The sequence below is a fragment of the Schistocerca piceifrons genome, chromosome 5, assembly GCF_021461385.2.
Source record: "Schistocerca piceifrons isolate TAMUIC-IGC-003096 chromosome 5, iqSchPice1.1, whole genome shotgun sequence".
NCBI classification, from domain to species: Eukaryota; Metazoa; Arthropoda; class Insecta; order Orthoptera; family Acrididae; genus Schistocerca; species Schistocerca piceifrons.
The window spans coordinates 25,584,250-25,602,177 of NC_060142.1; the positions used below are offsets into that span (position 1 = coordinate 25,584,250).

Consider the following 17,928-nt stretch of genomic DNA (forward strand, 5'->3'; position numbering starts at 1 on the left):
TCCTTCCCCAGACACTAATTTCTCAGAACTCCACAGGTGGAAACTGGCATTACAAAATGCCCTTTGTCCTCACTACCCACCTGGCTTAATTTTATTTCTTCAGTCTCAGCATTTCTTCTCAGTAACCATTCCCTTCGTTACTCTTCTTTTAGTTTTCTATACCTTTTATTTCTACATCTTTTCTTTTCTGACCTGTTGTTTTTTCCCACCTTCCACCTCTGCCACATACAATGTACTTACCTCTCTATTTTTGTTAACCTTGTATACTTACCTCTCTATTTTTGTTAACCTTGTACAATGTCTTACTAGTGATCTCTGTCTTGCTTATTGCCCTGTCTTCCACCTTTAAGCTCTCAGATTTCCAAATCTCTTCCAGTGCAGTCCCCAGCACTAGTCTTTGTCTTCCTTCCTCTTCAGCCCTCCTGCCAGGAGGAGGAGCCACTGACTCTAAAAGCTTACAAATTTCAGTATCTTTAGATGGTTTCTTCTCCCTGCTACCTCATGGTGAGTAGATTGTTTTATCAACCCAATTACATTACATTTCTATAAAGAAGGATCAATTTATTTTCTGTCACCACATTGCATTGTACTACAATCTTTGTACGTAGTGAACACACGTAAAAAAATGTTGTAAGATAGTACAACGTGACAAAATGTTTATACTGTGAGATCACTTATCTAAATATACATAAAAGTATTTTGCATCAGCAAATACTGTCAGTTCTTTATCCCCTTTTCCCTTAGTCGTTTGATAAAACTAACATGACATTTATTCCATATTCCCAAGTCTTCCAACAAATCACTGTCACTTTTCAGCTTCTGACCTTCAAAATACAGCCAATTATTTTTCCAAACATAGCGCCAACTGATTTTGGTGTATATCTTCTCTCGGGCAAGCTTTAATGACATGTTTCGGCGAAAAGCTCTCTTCAAATCCAAAACAGTTGAGCCTCTTTGCGGCACCTAGAGGGAAAAAAGCAACCATTGTTCTAAAACAGATATTAAGAAATATACTTTTGATAAGACTAATCTTCTACAAAATAAATAAATAAAATACCTATTAAGGCTTCCATGAATAGAAAACTGATACAGAAAAATCTACTCAGAAAGAGTGACAGGAGCAGAAAATGTAGCAATACATATTTTTTCAAATTATAAAGAGTTATGAGCTCCTTCTTCCTGGAGAAGACAAGAAAGGGTTGAAAGGAAAAAAATCCTGGCAAGGTTTAATGCTGAAGGAACAATTACCAAACAAACAAAAGACTAACTCAACAAGACAAAAAAAAGGTTGTTGGTACTAGATGAGATTTAGTAGCCAAGAGCTTAGAGGAGATAGAGAGGATGGTTGTCAAGTTTGACATGAGCAGGAAAGAGAGGGAGAAACTATGTACAGAAAAAAAAGTGAGAAAAGAAAAATTATTGTACACTCAAGACAGATGGATGGTACAATTAAGGTCCAATCAGTAAAGTTCTGAGCAAGAGGTAAAGTCCATCAAATATGCGACAGAAAATGCCTCATCAGTGACAAGGTTATTAGAGATGGAGATTGGGAAGAATGGGTCCACATTCTTTTCAAAGGAACTGTCCCAGCTTTTGTGTCAGGCATTTTAAGAAAATAACTTAAAACCTTAATTGTAAAACATCCACCTGTCCTGTCAGATGGAAATTAGAGCTCCCATCCTCCTGCATGAGTCCAGTGACCCACATCTGCAACAGTGCATGATTTTACAGGCACCAGTTCACAACTGAAGTGCTGCAGAACAAGTCTGGCAACAGTTGCAAGTATTTACTTTCCATCTATGCCCATTTATCCATATTGACTGTTGCTCTACCAACTTACTGCTTCCATTTGGTGAGTAGTTTTTCTTTATCAACATTTGCCATTTGAAATAACAAAATGCATTCAGAAAGTATATCTGAATAACTCTGAGACATTGAGGCAGACATAAATCATAAAGATTACACAAAATGTTAGTTGATGATGTTACATATGCTTTCAGAAATTTGTGTCAGAAATAAAAAAGTGTGGTGATTATTTTAAGACTTTAACCACGATAATAGAAATACACCAATCAAGAAACCCCAAATCAGTAATTAAAATGTGTATATCATCTACTGCTTAATGAAAATAGCCTTCACAATTCTGCTACGTATCATATCAGTCCAGAATTTTGTCTAACTTCAAGTTCAAAATATAGCAGCACAGAAACTGAAAAAACCTAAATAAACTTTGCTAAGAGCTTTTCATATCACTGATTTCCACATCTTCCCCGTAAATCCCAACACAAAGGAGACACATTGGGGGTATGAACGAGCCAAGGTATACATTACCACACAGTAGCGGCCACCACAGACTGCTTTTATAAAGTACACCCACAAAACTGGATGTACATCTCCGAATCCAAATATACTGATAATTTTAGGAATGGCTAAGCAGTTTTGCAATTTTTCCTAAGCTTCTTTATCTCCCCCCCCCCCCCCCCCTCCTAATAACTGGGATTTCCAGCTTCCTGTCCGGTGTCTTCAGGCAGCCAGTTTAACACTTTGCACCAGAAAGGAATACTCCAGTGTGAATCCTAGTCAGAGACAGAGTCTACACAGACATTATTTTCACGTGTTGTGTTTATAAATTGCACAGTTTGTTCCAAATTCTTATTAATATTTATTATTAATTACAAATATCACAGCATGTAAATGCATTGGTACATGAGGGTACCAACGTCTAGATCTCTGAAGAAGCTTCTACAAATGTTGGTTATTGACTTTGCATTATATTGTAACTGCACGTACTGTAGAACTTTTTTCCCTGTAGTTGTTTTGCCCAAGAAGATTATGCCACATGAATGTGTTGCTGCCATAACCCTGCTGACCCTAATCTCTGTAAACCCACTGTAACCACATCTTCCATGCTACAGTTCCCCCTTCCTGTCTCCTATCATGCCTCTCCAAATCACCTACATCGTGTGCCACTCCCCACCAGCTCTGGCACCATGCATCACATGCCTAGCCCATACACCTGGCACCCCTCCCTCACTCATTCCTGGCCAGCAAACTGGGTGAAAATATTTGTGAGTGAAATTACAACCAGTTTCAGGAGAAGAGCAAATTGCAGAATTACAATACAGATGCAAAACAATTTAAGGTAGATTTTGCCTACTAGTCAGCAGTTGGAAGGGAAGAAATGTATTCAGAGTTACGAATACAATTAGACTTCACACAATATACTGGTGATACATGAAAATACACTTCAGACCAGGACTCGAACCCGGATTTCCCGCTTCACATGAATGGTTGCCTTAACCACTTCAGCTGCCTGAGCACACCACCTGGACTAACCAAACCTCCAATACGTCACAGTGGCCCACATCCTAAACTCACACAGTTGCTGCTGTACAGGGAACTGTGCGAGTGCAGGATGTGGACACACGGTGACATGTTGCAGGTTTGTGTCAGTCCGGGAGGCATGACAAGTGGTTAAGGCAACTGCTCCCAAAGCAGGAACTCTGTGTTCAAGCCCCAGTCCGGCACAAATTTTCACGTCACCAATAAATTGTGCAACTAAAGCCTACAGGTATTTGCAATTGCTAGCTCATTTCGAACAGTGATCCATTGGTGTAGATTATTTATGAGCTCTGGAAATTGCTGAAAATAGAGAAAAATTGCTGGTGGAGGGCCTCAGGTGGAACTGAGCCTTTTGGGCTGTGCAACAGGTCCAGACAAAGCTATGGCCAAGGCATGGACCATGGAGGTGTACATAAATGGACCCACAGGACAGATGATAGAAGGAAGTGTCGAGTTCAATAAGAAGCAACTGGACACTGACTGCAATTGGAATCCCTGTTCTGCGCCACTGTTGCAGGAAGTGGATTGTCGTCTTAGGGAAAAGAAGACGGTAGTTTGGATGGTGAGACAAACTATGAATGTGGGCGGTATAATTCGCAAGCAGTAGTTGCCGCCTGAGCTGCAATGAAGGAATGGCAGCTTCCACGAGGAGGCTATTCACTGGGCTCATTTGGAAAGTTCTAGTCGCAAGTCGAACTCCACTGCGGTGGATAGGGTCCAGCAGCTGCAATGCAGAGGATGATGCTGAACCATACAACATGCTCCCATAGTCCAGACGGGACTGCATGAGCGTTTTGTACAGCTGCAGCAGTGTAAGGCAATCAGCACCCCCGTCGGCGTGGCTCAGGCATTAAATAATATTACGATTCTGTATGCACTGATGAAGATGGGGAAGCCAAGTTAAGCAGGTGTCAAGGACCAGCCCCAAAAAGCGGTAAGTCTCCACTGTATTAAGTAGTTGGTCATCGAGGTAAAGTTCCAGATGGGGGCTGGACAGTATGACAACATCAGAAGTGCACAACGCAAGTCTTTGCCATTGAAAACTGAAATCCATGAGTGAGGGGCCCCTGACTGTGCCTTTCGCATGACTCCCTGCAGACAACCTTCAGCCACACCAATAGAAGAGAAGCAAGAGGAAATACAAAAATCGTCAGCATATAGGAGGGACCCTATTGTTAGTGTGAGACCATTAACAGCTATTAAAAAGAGTGGGACACTCAGGACAGACCTCTGCGGGACCCCGCTCTCATGGATATGGGCGAACTGCGGGAAGCACTGAACTGAACTCTGAAAGTGTGAAGTGACAAGAAGTTCCGTATAAAAATCAGGAGTGGGCCCCCAGAGACCCCACTTGTGCAGAGTAGCGAGGATGTGGTGTCGCCAAGTGGTATCATAGGCCTTTGTGAGGTCAAAAAAGACGGCAATAAGGTGTTGTCACCAGGGAAAGGCCAATCGAATGGCAGACTGCAGGTGGACCAAGTTGTTGGCAATTGAGTGCCCTTGATGAAAACCGCCAGAAGGCTCCAAGATTCAAGGAGCCAACACAACTGCCGGCTCACCATATGTTCGAGCTGGTTCGACAGAACGTTGGTGAAGCTGATAGGACAATAACTATCCACATCTAGCAGGTTCTTTATTACCCACCACCCTACGATGCAAGTCAAGAAAACTGGTCGCAGGACCTTCTGAAGCTCTGATTTAGACCCTCTACGTGGATCTATACAAGACGTCTGCAATCAGTCCTATCGGCTATGCTGCAAATGGTGAGCTGTACCTTCATCTCACAAGCAAGACTAGCAGTGTGACTCTTCAAGCTTTCCTGGCAGATGTGTTGTAAATAGTCTTCACGGGTTTTCCGCTGGATCACGTTGTGCAAATTCCACAACATTTCTTCGGAGCAACTGACCGACACTTTCAGGTCGTTCAACCTTGCTGGTGGCTAGGTACGACAGATGGTATCCGCACGTCGATGCCCTGTTTCTAGAACACGCACGCGAAGAATGCATAACCGCGGAAATCGCGCATGCACAATGATTTGCCATATTCAAACTCCCTCTGCCAAAAATCACAGAGCGGCTCTCACGCAAGTGCGCTGTACGCTGTGTTTGTCAACACTGCGGCCAGACTTTACTCACCAACAGCCGTACTAGGACAGTGTTACGACAAGTTTGTTATCAAAGAATCTTGATTTTCACATCGTGATTTAATAGCGCCGTTGAAATCCTGTATCATTGTTGATGAGATTATCGGCTGTATGGATATGTATTGCTTCCTTAATGACGCAATCGCAGAAAGATGATGCCGGGGATAAAACTTCTGTGTTTTCATAAATAATACGACGTCTTGTTTTCAGGCAGTGTTCGACAATTGCCGAATTTTCTGGTTGACGAAGGCATGTATGATGCTGATGTTCATCGCAGCATTCTTGTACTGCACGGCATGTCTGTCCTATATACGCTGCCCCACACTGGCAAGGAATACTCTACCTACGTTTCTTCAGCATCTGAATTTGCTCCATCTGAATATAAATTTTGCAATGGAAGTCTTGGTATGAAGGAAATCAGATGGAACCTTGGGACAAAGCATCTACCACAAGCCAACACATACAGATCTATATCTGCAGGCCATAAGCTGCCATAATCCTGCACAATGCGGTAGTGCATTACATATGTTAGTTCATAGAGCACATGTGGTATCTGATCCTGAGAGCCTGTCGAGTGAAATACAACATTTGAAGACAGCGTTCCGACAAAACAGTTATTCTGAGAAACAGATACGTAATGCATTCAGGCCCAGGTGAGTTCAATCTATGGAGCAGAATGAAGATACGAAGACACCCACCACTTTGGCCTTTATGCCGTATTTTGGTGCCATGTCAAGAACCGGAAGAGTCCTCGGAACATATGGAATTAAGTGTGTGTTTCAACCATCTGCAAAACTGAAAAACCTGTTGGGCTCAGTTAAGGATGCCCTTGGCCTGAGGAAATGTGGTGTGTACAAGATTCCTTGTCAATGTGTGGCAGCGTATATAGGCCAGACATGCTGCACAGTGCAAGAATGCTGTGATGAACATCAGCGTCATACACATCTTCGTCAACTGGAATAGTCAGCAATTGTGAAACACTGCCTGAATACAGGACATCGTATGATTTATAAAAAGATACAAGTTTTATCCCCTGCATCAACTTTCTGGGATTGTGTCATTAAGGAAACTATACATATCTGTACAGCCAATAATCTCTTCAACAAGGATACGGGATTTCAACTGAGCACAGCCTGGAAGCCTGCATTGGCTGCTATTAAATCACGACGCGAAAATCAAGATTCTTCGATAATAGGCCCATCATAACACTGGCCTAGTACAGCTGTTGGTGAGTAACATCTGGCCACACTGTTGACAAACACAGCATACAGCGCATGCGTGGAAGAGCCGCTCTGCAATTTTCGGCAGAGGGAGTTTGAATATTGCAAATCATTGCGCATGAGCGATTTCCGCAGCTGCACATTCTTTATGCACGTGTTCTAGAAACTGGGCGTCGACATGCGGATACCGTCAGTCATACCTAGCCACCAGCAAGTCTGAACCACCTGAAGATGTCAGACAGTTGCTCCGAAGAAATATTGTGGAATTTGCACAACGTGATCCGGTGGCAAACCCGTGAAGACTATTTACAAGACTAGCAGCCTTTAACACTTAAGATAGCTGCTTGAAATCAGAGAGAATCTCTTTCAATCCAGAGTGACAAACATCATTGGTATCAATGTGACCCACCAATTGCAGTTGGCTGCCACCTGTGCTTTTCATGGCCACAGACAGTAACTGGAACCTGCCCCCCCCCCCCCCCCCCTTCCCTGGTGGTCTTTTGCAGCCTTGCACACCCCAAGGCAACGTCCAACTCGACCATGGGTGACAGATCAACCTCAATGCAGTAACTGAACTGGCGTCCAGTCCGAGCCAATTGGTGGACCCATGGGTCATGCTGGATGTCTGTTGGATACCCGTGGCCGGTCCACATCAGTGATGTCCATCCATTGCAAACTCAAGCTGTATACCCAAAGCCAACAAAGCCTGGAGCTGAGTGCAAAGTGTCACCAACTCAGCTCACAGCATAGTCAGGTGTTTTTGTTTCACAAAAATAATTTAGGAGGGGCTACCAAAAAAAAAAAAAATAATCAGAATAACATTGCCGGCAGAGCTTTTGCAACATGCATTTCTGCCACTAGGCATGTATAGTGCAACTCATTGGCAGTTCAGTGCCACCTGTGTTGTCAACCTGGTTTGTTCTGTTCATCTGAAGTGTTTGTTTTGTTCTTGTTTTGTTTTTTATGGTGGCAAGTTGTGAACAACGTGCAGCTGTGAAATATTGTTTTTAACTCAGTAAAAATGCTGCTGAAACTGTTTTAATGTTGAATCAACTTATACAGATGACACTATGGGAAAAACTAAAGTGTACGAGTTGTCTGCTCAATTTAAAAATGGCAACATGTCGATTTATGACAAACCTTGTTCTGGACTTCAATCAACTGCTCGAATCAACGAAAATATTGAAAAAGTTCAAGAGATTTTCACAGAGCACTGACAGACATTTTAAACTAAATTTGGATTCCGCTGCTGAAGAAGATGTGTACCAGTTTTCCACCAAGGGATGATAGTAACAGCAGATGAAAAACAGTCGACAATGGCCAACTGTGCTCGCGCAGCAGCTCGGGGAAGTGGAATTTTGCTGTGGTCAGTAGCGAACCAGGGTGTGAATTGGACATGCAACAAAGCCACGCCCCCATTGAAATTGTCCTCCGCAGATGGGGATGAAATCTTGGGTTTTAAATTGAAATGCCTTCGACCACATCACAATAGCTCGGATTATGTTTATTAATCGAGACATTTGATCAACTGTCAGAGATTAGTGGGTTATCTTGGAGCTTGGTTCAGCAAATTTGTGGCAGATAGGAGACTGGTTCTTCCACAACTACACACACAGCCATCTCTGTTAGACAGTTTTTTGGCTAAAAATGGCATGTTTCTGCTGCCCCTCGCATCTTACTCTCCTGACCTGGCTACATGCAGCTTTTTCTTATTTCTACACATGGAAAATGATATGAAAGGACACCGATTTGACAACATTGAAGAAGTCAAGGGAAAAAAAAAACAAAGAGGAGCTGTCAGCCATTTCTAATGATGGCTATAAAACATGTTTTGAACAGTGGAAGCACTAGCGGGACAAATGTATTGGTCGTAACAGAGAATATTTTGAAGGGGATAAGATTGTTAAGTAACAATTTCAAAATATATAGCTTTTAAAAAATAATTCTGGTCTTTTTGGTGACCCTTGTATAAGTCAATATTACGTAAGTTTTTAACAGGGTTTGCGACAAAGCAAGCTGGAATAATTTTAATTCCCCTCTCGTTTTGCCATCCGCATCTTTAAATTCGTTTTTCCACTTTTAACTAATTAGCATTAACATACGTGAATATATCCCATATTTTCATAAGAGAGAAAGACTGGCCCTTAGCTTTAAAGAATATAACACCAGATCTAATTTTGTGCTTAGTTTTAGGTATATAATTGATTATCTAATTTATCTTTTGCTATAGGGTGAAATCAGTAATTATTTCATAACTTAAATTCTATTGTTGACATATAAACAAATTCTAATTATACACATCTGGAAGACAAAATGCTAATCTTAAAGTATCTATTTGGCTCTAGTCGGAAACATGTTATCAAAACCAGCCCTTCATTAATTCCAAAGTAATTAACAGTTTTGTCAAAAGTATTGTTTACATAACTATATGTTAATTTCATCATTTAAACAAATAATTCAGCCTAAATCTTGTAGTAGAAGAAACTGTTAAAAAGAACGAAGTTTTCAATGTATTCAGTTAATTTAATGAGTTGTTTTAATTGTAATTACTGTAAATTAAACTTCGAACAATATGTAGTTTCAGCACCTGTTATTGTGAGGAAATATAAGGGACCCATTTTTTGTCACGAGACAATAGTCCACGGCCAATTTTCAGACGCGTAACCTGTGCTGGTTATAACAACAACAATGCTTCAAATTAACTGTGAAATAAGTGTTAAACAATTAGGCCATGTGTTAAAACAGAGACAGTGTCTGCTCCATACGTACCTTTCTATTCTTCAAGAACTGTGAACTTTGTGGTTAGGCTTTTACTGCTCGCAGATGTTCAACACTAAACTATTGTAGCAGTACGTGGATTGTTCGCCTGCTAACTATTAATGAGGCTTATAGGAAGTAAGAACAATAGTGCACTGGCCATGTGTAACTGTGTATTATTGGGTGAAGAGGTTGTTGTGAATGTAAATTACAAGACAGTGAAATGCAACTGTGCATTTGTCAGCTACATCATTTACAGTAGTCAGTGTCCCACTTACAAACTTTTTCAGCCAGTGCAACGCAGTATGTCGAAACCGAGGACGACAAACAAAAAATAATAGCAGGTTGAACCGCTACAGGTTGGAACAAGAAATTTTTTATGTCTACTTACAAGTTGCCATTTGTCTTCCAAAATACTAAAAGTATTCCGTACTCAGGTATAGCCCGGCCTCCCTCCCCCAAGGCACATACTGGTGGTGTTAACACCTGAACAACAGGAACATTTCAGATGCACCAACTTTACTCTGACCGCTATTAAAATTAAACACAGTGAAGGCTGTCTCTACATTCAGCTGTGAGAATTTTTCATAAATATTTGCAAAGAGTGTCAATGACGCAGAACGTGGGTACCAGCTTAGTGTATAACTTGTGGGATGTGGGAAATCAACCAAAAATAGCAAATCTGGGCAGGTCCGCTCACAGCCCTTGTCATCAATGCACTGAGTGGATTTGATCCAGTCGGACTTGCCTCCCGAGGTCCCAGAAGTGGTATATTAAAATGCTTGGCTACTAGCATGGGTGTTAACAATTAGAACATCAAGGTGACACATTGAGTAGGTCAGCGTAGCACCATTTACATTCTGTATACACAGTCAATTGCCTAAAACTTGCATAGCAAATATTGTGGAAATGGAAAGTTCCATTGATGTACAGTTTTTACAAAATGGGATAGTAGTCAGGGGCTCATACCGTTAGACAATCAGAAGATTGTAATGATACTCAGAAAGTGTATTTGTTTGTGCAGCAAACATACATTTTTAAATGACATTAACACTATAAAGTAGAGTAAATTAAATCAATGATTTTTGTCACAGGATTCTAGTGTGAATCATTTACGAAATACTGTATTTTGACAAGTTCCCACACAGACACTTGTACAATACCTAAAGTGGCACACACTAAAGAAGAACAAAACCGCATACACTAGTTATGAGGATTCTGACCAGGAAGGAGACAATTGACCATCAACAGGTTGTGTTCAAAACTGGCAGTGGCAATGCATGCTTTGTCTCATATGGAACAATGCTGCACATGTGCTAGCATTTCAACGGAGATGTCTGAGCAGGGTGCAGTAATACTTCGTTGCACAACATCAGATGTAGTTGGTATGTCCTTGTAGACGGTGTCTTTCAGCTTTACCCAGAGAAAAAGTCTACAGGCATAAAACTGGCGAAACAGGGCGGCCAAGGTAAAGGTCCTTTGTGTTCAATCCGATGATTTGGAAACAACTGGTGAAGACATTCTATAGTATACATGCACTACGGCTGGCTAGCCATAATGTTGGTACCACAGGTTCTTCTAGTCTGCAGAGGGATACCTACTAGCACCTGAAGAAGATGGTCTGTTAGGAGGCTACAATACTTGTACACATTCAGTATTCAGCCTATGAGAAATGGCCCTATGAGCCGATGGTTCACTATTCTGCACCACACGTTTACACTCCATGGATACAGATGTTCCACCTGACAGAACCAACAGTTCTGGATCCTGCCTTAAGGGGGGTGTAATGGATTTTGGTCCAAAAAATCGATTTTTTAAAAAATATTATTTTCTTGATCTACACAGTTTAATCTATGCCTTGTGTGAATTTTATCATGATAGCAGCTTTAGAAATGCCTCTGCACCCACCTTTTCTAACATTTGGGAAACTGCTTGCTTCAGTGGAATTTTTGTCAGTATGAATGTTATTGTCTTTCGATATCTCTGCCTGACATCTGTATCTCTGGCTGAAAACTTCCTTGCATGTGGTTTATTTACATTTTGACAATACTAACCCATATTAGTAGGTGGATGGTTGAATTCGCAAACCTTTATGTGGAAGTCAAGATTTATGCATAATGGGTGGTGGAAAGACTGTGTTTAGGAAACTGAGGTTTCATGGAAATCTGTTTACCAACCAAAAAGAGGAAGCAGCTCGAAATGAAGAACATAAGCTCTCAGCTTTAGCATCGAAACTTGGGACAGGAGAATTGTACAGGTGCGTGAATAATGTTGATATGGATTACACTGGATTTAGACTTATTTAGAGCTTCTCTGCCAGGCTAGTAAGTTTTCATGTTTACGTGGTAGCTGTAAAAAAAAAAACGGTATGTATGATTGTTGTTGAAAAACAAAGAGTGGAAAGAGCTTGTGATTTTAAATAAATTTGTAATCCGTGTGGCTATTAATTTTCATTTTTCTCATCCAAGAAAACTGACACTGGTACTTATGAAAGAAATTTTACGTTAGCATATGCTCTAACATTATGTAAGCTGGGTGCAACTTTTGTACCATAATTCCACTACTGTTGTTCGGAGTACTGCTGGTATTTCTCTGCTCTTCGGTATCACTGTGAGTGTTCATCGGGGTTCTGCCCTTTCACCATTGCTATCAATCTGTGCATAGACATGGCAACAGCTGACATACAGATTTCACAACCCTGGACCCTTCTTTATGCAGATGATTTGGTACTAGCCGACAAAGCACCAGGTTCAAACGTGGAAAGACAGACTGGCTGAAAATGGACTGCACCTCGAAGTCCAGAAGACAGAGTACCTAGAATGCGGCTCCCAAACCAGAGGCACCATAAGTATCGGCGAAGAAGACCTGCAGAAGACATGCATTTTAAGTACCCAGGGTCTGTCGTCACCTCAGACTGCGACACAGCTGTTGATATTCGAATGAGGGTGAATGCAGCTTGGCTCAAGTGGAGACAGGTCACTGGAGTCCTCTGTGATAAAAAGATGCCTCAGTATCTAAAGACAAAAGTATATAAGACCATGGTATGCCCAGCAGCAATGTATGAGACTGAGTGTCGCTCTATGATGAAACACCAGGACCAAATGTTACACACCGTGGAGATGAATATGCTTCGATGGTCCATGGTGCTGACAAGATGTGACCACCTAAAAAATACAGACATCCAGCAAAGGTATGGTGTCGCACCGATCACCGACAAAGTGAGGGAAGCCCGTCTCCACTGGTACAGCCAACAAGTGGGGATTAATGCTTGAAAAGAGAGAGCGAGAGAGAGAGAGAGAGAGAGAGAGAGAGAGAGAGAGAGAGAGAGAGAGAGAGAGGGAGAGGCTTCGAGATGCCTCAGACAGAGCAGGCAAGGAGGGAATTTATTGCATGATTTTTGGAACATGCCTCCACCTTGTGCAAAGTTTGAAAAAATAAATAAAGAAATGTCCGATGCTGCATGCGATACTGGCAAAGTTTCAATGAAGAAAGCAGTGGAGGAATTGGTGGAAATAAACCAAAAAGAAATAGATCCTGGGGCAGATATTCATGACAGTGAATCTCCAACAAATGTTACTGACCTATGTGTGTCTGTAGATGGAACCTGAATGAAAAGGGGTCACACATCAGTTGCATCTGTTATTGGTATTGACTCAGGTAAACAGTTTTAGATGTACAAATTATGTCTAAATACTGAAACCTGTGTGCAACAAAGAAACTGTCCAACAATGAAGACAGTGAGAAACTGTGGCAAGAAAAACATGCAGTAGCATGCTCTAAAAATTATAGTGGCTCAAGTTGGGGCCTGGAGTATGCTGCAGTTGTGAGGATGTTCTCCAGATCTGAGGTCCAGTATGGTGTTAGATATACCAAATACCTTGGTTCAAATATGTAACACATAAAAATCCATACAATAAAACAATAGAAAAGTTTGAATGTGTTGGTCACATCCAAAAGAAACTTGGTGGTAGGCTTTGTTGCTTGCTGAAAGAGAAGAAAGGTGAAGTTCTTGACGATGGAAAACCATTAGGAGGAAAAGGCAGGCTTACTCTGAAAGAAATTGGTTCTCTTTAGTTACTTTATGGGAGACCTATCAGGAAAAAACATACAATTTAGAAGCAATTAAGCATACTGTGTGGGCAATTTTTTCCACAAACTATCCACTGACCATACACCAATGCACAATCTGTGTCCGAAAGATGATTGGTGTTCCTGCAAATACAGGCCAGTCAGATTCGAAGAGGAGAGAAGAGAAACCTAGATTATGAGGAGTATCAGGATGGAGGATTTTAAAATTGAGGTACGCTTATTACACGTAGAAGTATGAGAAGAAAATCTTTGAACCTCACTTTCTCTGTTTTACATTTTTTTTTTTTTTTTTTTTTACGTTATTATAAGCCTTTTCTCAAAAAGATTATGCAGTAATGCTATGAAATTTTCAGAACAGTCCACAACGTGTTGATGTCTCCCTGGAAATAAAAAATACAAGATCCTGCAATTATATTCAGATTTTTAGATGATTGTATGTAGGAAAAAAAGTTAATTTTGGATGTGCAAAATTAAAAACTCTTAACAATAAAATTTGTACCACAAACTGTCTTATAACCTTCTCAGGACAATACAATAAAATTTTCAGAGTGATTGAATGATTAGAACTTGTTTTATGGTTTTTTATTAAAAAAATAACTAAATTAATTAATTAAAAATTCAAATTTCTGGCAAAACATTAATCCTTCATATTTTATTATATTTTTCTGTTAAAACACAGCTCATTTGCTTTACACATGCAAAATTTTAGATGTGTACATTAACAAATACGGCTGTAACGATTTTTTAAATCAATGTTTACTTTTCCGTTACATCTCTCCTTAATGCTCGTGTACTGAAGTTAACACAATCTAATAATTGTTTCCATGCAGCTCTCGATGAAGAAAGATGGGGTATGAATGAAACCTATGTTGATGGAGTACGCGAAGGACACTTACCTGATGCATGCCACTTCCTTCTCATGCAATTGCGTGGGAGCTAACATGTGGATAAATTTCAACAGTAGCAAGAATATTAATTTCACCCTCTTCTGCTGTCACTTGTTTCCTTCTGTTATGTTGTCTAGGTTAATAAATAAATGCTGAGATGGTTAGCGACTACTGGGATATTTTGCAGCATACACTGAACAATAATGAACTGCATTCTTCCTATACTCTCCATACACAATGAGCATGTTGGCCTTTTTTTGCTTGCGTAAATCCCATCATCTATTCACAACCTACTGCTTGGACTGTCAGACACTAAGTGACTAGCAAGTCGCAATGTACTCAAAGAATGTACATACGCACTGTAAGCGGACACAACAACATCGTGTCTAGTGACTATGGAGGTTGAGTGGCACAAACAAGTATTGGTGCAAAAATGTTTGAAAATACGATATCTCGTAAACAACTCATGTTAGAATCCTGCAACAAATACCACTGACATTCTAACTGATTGATTGATTAATTGAGAGGAGTTATGGGAACAAACGGCGAGGTCATCAGTCTCTCGATTCTGAAGTTAGTCGCAGAAGAAAGAGGGTCCACTAAAAGTGTACGGATCCAATCAGGGGAGTCAAATTATAAAATAATGATCATTAAACACACAGCAAAAGGCATGAAAGGTGAGACCAAATCTAAAAACTGAAAAACAAAAGACGATCTTTCCATGGGGGAGTGGTCATGGAGTCCCAGACCAATAAGACTGGATAAGAGGTCCCTGCTTCAAGACTAAAGAAGAAACTTATATCTGAAAATAAAAACCACTTTCAAGGAGGAAACTGAGAAACAGTTCAACCATCCATGAATTGTCTGCTAATATTAAATTTAAGGAATCAGGAGGACTATACTAAGCACAAAGCGGACACTTCACCAATATGTGGGGTACCGTCAGTCTGGCTCCACAACCATATTGTGGGAGTAGATCATTAGATAGGAGGAAACAATAGGTGAGCATGGTATGACCAACGCATAGGCAGCATAAAACAAGTGGACTCCTTCCAAAAGGAGTGGAAGGAAGAGCGCTAAACTGCAGTAGACTCCTTCATTGTGCACAGTTTATCACTATGAGCAGAAGCACACCATATGTCATTCCTTTTTTGGGCAAAGAGAGATCTGACGTAGATTTGCATATCCACAGCTGGAATCATGAAAGGAAATGGGGGTATCTGCTTCTCTAGCCAAATTGTCAGCCAGTTCATTCCCTGGGATACCCACACGACTTGGGACCCGGCACAGCCAAGTGCAGAGAGGAGGTCATGGATAGCAGATACCAAAGGGTGGCGAGAGTAACACTGGTCAATAGCACGCAGGCTGCTCACTGAGTCGGAACAAATTAAAACACTGTGGAGGGAGGCCTGAGAAACAAACAGGATAGCCCCATGAATGGCTAGAAGCTCTGCTATTAACACACTACACAATCCCAGCAATAAATTTTGTTCTAAGCCAGTAGGAGATACGAAAGCGTATCCCATCAGTGTAAAAGATGGTGGCAACCTGGAACTCTGCAAGGATTGCATTTACAAGATGCCAAAAAACCATAGGGGCAACAGAGATCTTAGGACCCATGAATAGATCGGTCCTAGTCCATGGTCTAGGCACCATACAAGGGGTGGAGGGGGGAGGGGGGGATGGGAGGAAAGACACGGGGTGCATTCCAGTAAGTGGAGACGGAGATCCCGACGGGGGGAAGTGAGACACATGCCAAGTGGCAATCCCACCCATGTGCAGGTGTCAGGAGGGAGACATCCCTCATTGGCACAGCGCACACTTTACACGGGATGGTCAGGGAATTGGCGAATAGCAATTGCATACGAAATCAGGAGTTGGCTCTGTCGTATGTGTAAATGGTGGAATCCTTGCTTCTGTGAGGAGACTATCAATGAGACTAGTGTGAAAGGCACCAAATAGCCAGATGCACCCCACAATGGTGAACAGGGTCAAGCAGTTTCAAAGTGGAAGGAGCTACTGAGCCACAAAACTGACTACCGTGATCTAGTCTGGACAAGACCAGAGCATGGTAGAGATGGATAAGAGTGGTAAGGTTTGCACCTCAAGATGTGTGGGCCAGGAAGCAGAGAGCATTAAGCTTCTGCATACATGTAGTCTTTAGGTGGTGAATGTGGGGCAGCTACGTCAGCTTATTACGAAAAAAGAGGCCCAAAAAACGGGACTGTAATACGACATCGAGGAGCTGGTCACCTAAATAAAGTTCTGGATAGGGGTGTACTGTGGGTCGATGATAAAAATGTATAATCTGCATTTTGTGGGAGAAAACTGGAAGCCATGGGAGGTGGCCCATGCAGGGGCCCATTGGGTGGCGCCTTGGAGCCGATGCTCAGCAGGTGCTACCAAGTGGGAGCTGCACCAGATGCAAAAAGATCCACATACAATATCAGGGTAACCAGAGGCCCAACAGAGGTCACAAGCCCATTGATGGCAATGAGGAAGGGGATGACACTTAGCACAGAACCCTGTGGGATACCTTTCTCCTGAATCTGAGGGGTGCTGAGTGAAGTGCCAACTCGAACCCAGAAGAGAAAGTGAGATAAATAACTCGCAGATAAAAATCTGAAGGGGACCACAGAAACCTCAGTAATGGAGGGTAACTAAAATGTGATGGCACCAAGCCATGTCATATGCCTTATGTAGGTCAAAGAAGACTGCGACAAGGTGCCTGGTGAGTAAAAGCCTGTTGTGTGGCTGTTTCCAATTGGAGCAAATGGTCAGTTGGAGATCGTGCTGCCCAGAAGCCACACTGATACGGGGACAAAAGGCCTCGAGATTCAAGTACCCAACATAATCTGAAGCTGACCAAACTCTCGAGCAGTTTACAAAATACATTCGTTGGGCTTCAGGATGGGGATAGCTATACTGTCTCGCCATTGTGACAGAGAAGGACCCATGAGCCAAATGCAGTTGAAGACCCTGAGGAGATGATGCCTCTGCGGAACGTCCAAGTGTTGGATCATCTGGTTGTGCATGGAATCCGGGCCTGAGGCCATGTCTCATCAAGAGGTAAGAACCTGCAAGAATTCCCATTTAGTGTTCATTATAGGGCTCAGTGTGGTGCAGGATGAAACGGGGGGGGGGGGGTCTGTTCAACACACTGCTTCTGCCAGAGAAAGGTAATAGGATAGGAAGAGGGTGTCAATGCCGTTACGAAGTGTGTTGTGAGGTGCTCTGCAAGGACCAATGGATAAGTTTCTACAGGGAATCATAACTTTCTTGGCAAATGCCTTTCCAAGATTGATGTCTGAGATACTCCTCTGTGATACAGACAAGAGGGATCGAGCCAATAATTAAATCACTGAACACTCAGAACTCTCATGGTTTATGATAGAGTGCCTAGCAGAATATTAAATTACTGTGCTACACACGTTAGCCCTGTATTTAGCCATATTTGTAATTTTTCCTTTACGAATGGTCAGTTTCCTGA

General features: G+C 41.7%; 1 protein-coding gene across 1 annotated transcript in view; it reads right to left on the minus strand.

Annotated features, from left to right (window-relative positions):
• Window positions 1-562: 562 nt before the first annotated feature.
• LOC124798499 (U11/U12 small nuclear ribonucleoprotein 25 kDa protein-like) overlaps window positions 563-17,928 on the minus strand; it is a 53,771-nt gene continuing 36,405 nt past the window's right edge. Inside the window, exon 2 of the mRNA XM_047261937.1 lies at window positions 563-963. Within this exon, the coding sequence (XP_047117893.1) occupies window positions 718-963 (246 nt within the window). The 3' untranslated portion in view covers window positions 563-717. The remainder of the gene's footprint in view (window positions 964-17,928) is intronic.